The sequence below is a fragment of the Bubalus kerabau genome, chromosome 5 (genome assembly GCF_029407905.1).
Source record: "Bubalus kerabau isolate K-KA32 ecotype Philippines breed swamp buffalo chromosome 5, PCC_UOA_SB_1v2, whole genome shotgun sequence".
Lineage (NCBI taxonomy): Eukaryota > Metazoa > Chordata > Mammalia > Artiodactyla > Bovidae > Bubalus > Bubalus kerabau.
Window position 1 is genome coordinate 87,427,867 of NC_073628.1, and position 4,023 is coordinate 87,431,889.

General features: G+C 34.0%; 1 protein-coding gene across 1 annotated transcript in view; it reads left to right on the plus strand.

Annotated features, from left to right (window-relative positions):
- The window catches only part of ADSS2 (adenylosuccinate synthase 2), a 32,702-nt gene extending 30,600 nt beyond the window's left edge, over positions 1 to 2,102 (plus strand). Inside the window, exon 13 of the mRNA XM_055582104.1 lies at positions 996 to 2,102. Within this exon, the coding sequence (XP_055438079.1) occupies positions 996 to 1,048 (53 nt within the window). The 3' untranslated portion in view covers positions 1,049 to 2,102. The remainder of the gene's footprint in view (positions 1 to 995) is intronic.
- Positions 2,103 to 4,023: the final 1,921 nt, after the last annotated feature.

Consider the following 4,023-nt stretch of genomic DNA (forward strand, 5'->3'; position numbering starts at 1 on the left):
AGGTTAAGTTACCCTTGAGAGTTGGTGAAGTTTCTTGACTAGAGTTTAGGAAATAATAGATGCAGAAGATAGGAAATCCAGCTTGAAAAAAATGAAAGAATAAAGAATAAAAGTTCTTTATTTTAAAAAAATAAGTAAGCTGGCCAAGGAGTTAGACATAACCAAATTATGGCTATGAACTAGTTATGTGAAATCTGTCTTTTAAAACATTGCTTTTTTCCCCTTTGGTACTGTTGGAGATTTCAGGGACAAAAGGTAGAGTGGAAAATATCCTCTGTATAAAATCTCTTATGCACTTAACCTGATTTTATATTGTTGATTATATTTGTGGTTCATCTCCAAACATGAATCTTGTTTTCCATATTGCTAGCTGTGTCTCCCAGCTTGATATTAAATCTTGTAGGCATGTTTGCTCACTGTACTTCGTCAGTGTCTTCTGAAATAAAAAGCAGTGAGTTTAACAATGACATCTGTAAAATGCCATAAAGGTTTGCCCATGTAGTGCCGATGAGGAGAGATTCCCCTAGACTGGAATAATAGCCAGATTCTCAGGCTGTGCAAATAAACAGTATTCTCTTCCAGATACTTCTACGTTTTGTGAGATACGGGCGTTGCAGTGTCACTTCAGTGTCCTCTTACTGTCAGCCATCCATTAAAGATGCCTATCTTTTCTAGTTAATTAGGAATTTGGTTAAAGGTTCTTTAGGTCTCTGCTGGTTTGGGCCAGTATTTTACTAATCACTAGGAACTGAACAGTTGTAAATATTGTACAATTAAAACAGGAGAATTTTAAGGCATACTACCCTGTCCTGGATGTTGACTGCACATTCTGTTTAGAAATTGGCATAATCTGCTAATAGAGGAAAAAGATAGCAGAAGACATGGGGGGAAAGTTAAATGAGAAACACTGAGAAAAGCGGGGGATCTGTTAATCCCAAAGATTGAACATTATACGTGGATTAATACTATTCTTATACTCTTTTTCTCCCTCCCAGTTAAATGGATTGGTGTAGGTAAATCCAGAGAATCTATGATTCAGCTCTTTTAAGGATTACCAGTGATGCAGGAAACACTCCTGGAGAGGCGGGGAAAGGACTTTCTTAAATATTTCATTTATGATCTGCAAATTCCAAGAATAAAGACATTGAAGTGAGTTTGAAGCCCTACAGTTGTTTCCAGTCTTTGAGATGGATGGCTGGTGTGGAGATACACTTTGGCGTTTTCCAGTGTCAGCTTCCTTAGCTGGCATAATTGCCGAATCATTTGTTGCTCCTGCTGCTCATGGTGCCACGTTTTCTTTGAATATTTAGTAATAATAAAATCAATGTTGTTTGAAATTGAAAATAGAATTACTTTCAGTGTAGTTTTTCTTCATTTATTGTTATTGTGTGTTCATAGGTTTTACCTCTATTGAATGGTAAGAACAATTAATGCAGTTTTGCACAAATATTTTTACATTCTGATCATTCATTTCTGTCACTGTAACCTTTGTTGTTCGAAAGAAAATGATAAGAGAGGAGTCCTGTAAATTTTTGTAATGCTTTAAATTGTTTAAATTGTGAACTGTTTATTTTCTGCTGAGACCATTGCAAATTTGAGCTTTGGTGGTGGGAGGGGATTATATTCATGAGTCCTCTAATTTGTACAGAACACGAAACTTATTTCTCTTGTGTAAATTATTTAACATATTGAACATTTAGCTAACTGTTCAAAGAAAAGAAAAAAGTGTTCCCTAAAATAACAATTGTAATGTTAAAAAACTTAGTCATTAAAAGATCTGTTGTGATATTTGGTGGATATTTTTCTTTAATTTCAGACATTAATTCTGAAATGTATAGCTTTCTTACCATTATTTCTAAAGTCAAATGGGTTGATATTTGAACATCGTGCCTGCCAATATGCCTACAGAGTCATCTAAAAGTGTCCAAATGAAACCAACTTGTTGGTCATAATTTTGATCATGCCTTTATTTCTTCTTTCTTGAAAAAAAAAAAAAGGTGTTATTTTGACTATTTGGCTTAACATACTGTGTTGTAGATTATCCTTCAATGAACTATTTTAAATGTTTAAATTAGGTGCCACTTAAATTTATTTTATTATACCATCAATAGCTGATTAAAAAGAACCAACTATTTCTAGTATGTTTTGTGTATTGTGTTTTTGTTCTAATAAGAGAATTAATAGTAATACTACTAGTGCGTATAAGACAGAGTTTTACCTTTATAGTCTGTGGGGTAAAGTGAGGGAAACTCAACAACAGAATCTTTGAAAGGATCTAAGTGTCTTTTACCTTTACTAAGTGTATTTAGATAGTTTTTAGAGTCCATTATCTTGGCTATAAGCTTCACATTATTAAAACGTGTTTTTAGTAATGGTCCAGAAGCAAATAAAGTGAGCTGTTTGCGGACTTCCCTGGTGGTCCAGCGATTCTGCGTTTCTGCGGCAGTGGGTACGGGTTCAGTCCCTGGGCAGGGAACTAAGATGCCACAGGCTGTGCGGTGCAGCCAAAAAGTTTAAAAAAAAAGTGAGCTGTTACTAATTAAATTGGTTGAGAGAATATTTTCTTCAGATACAGTTAAGTCTTAAAAATCATAGGCAACTGTATTAAAATAGTCTGTTGATCAAGTATATATGCTAGGTATTAGGTATGTGATAAGTACGTACACAGTCTTCCTAAAGTTTATTGTAGTGGGGAGAGCATGCTAAACAGACATATGCTAGGATGGAAAAGTCCCGGAGTGCTATGCAGGAGAACCTAATCTAAATTTGGAAAAGGTCAGAGAAGGCCTTTAGTAGAAATAGCATTTAAACGGACCAAAAAGTTAAGTGGCTGGAGTACAAAGTAGTCAATATGCAAAGACCCAGAGGCTCGAAATAATTTGGAAAGTTTGAGCAACTGAACAAAATAGCAAGGGACTGGTGAGGCTGCTGAGGCTGGCAAGAAAAACCAGAGGAAGGTAAAGCCAAACAACCAAACCATGTTTTATATGAGGACTGTAGGCTAATATGTATATACTTAAGGAGGCATAATGACTGCATGGAACAACCGCTGAAACAAAACTCTGAATTGTAAAACTTAGTAGAAGGGAAATAAATGACAGAACAAGATATTTCAGTGTGGAGAGGACCTGCCTAGTATATATGTTTATGTATATTAATACAGTTAAATGGGGATGCCTTCCCTTCACAAATGAGTATATGAATGTAATGCCATTCCAACCAGAATCACCATGGTGTTCCTTGAAACTGGACAAAAATTATTGAAGCTTAGGTGAAAAAAATGAATATGTAAGAGTGTAAGATATTTTTGAAAAAGGAATGTGTTGAGAGAGGAGGTTTTTACTCACCAGATATTAAAGCAGTATAAAGCTACTAAAATCAAAGTATGTGATACTGTCATGGGAAAGAACAGATATGTAAGGGAAGTGGACTAGACATTCCAGAAATAGATGCAACATATGTGGGAACGTAATGTAAGCACTCCATTTCACTGGGAAAAGAATACATTAAAAATAATGATAGCAAAACAATCTCAACATAGAATAGAAATTTATAATAGAATAAAAGTTAAATTATAAAGTTTTAAGTAATAAAAGTAATATCAGAAAATATATACTCTTAGAGCCTTCTAAAGAAAAACAGGAAACTTGGAAACCCTAAAGAAAAAAATGTAGAGATTTTACCAAATTAAAATTTTAAAAACACTATAAACAAAATTTTAAAAAAACAACTGAGAAAAGTAAAAGTTTACAAAAAGTCAACATATATCCCTAAAACACAAAAAACTGCAACAAATAGACCACTGACAACCAGTAGAAAGATAAGCAAAGCTTTCATTTGGGAGGCTTCTTGTCTTAAGTTCTGTGAAATATTTCTTTGAAAAATACCTCTAATGTTTATCGCTTTGTCTCTGGCATGCTTATTAGTTAGATGATGGACCTGATTTATTACTTCACAACTTAAGACTAAGGCAATGGAGATGTATGTATATTAATACATGTGTGTGTATATATACATATATAT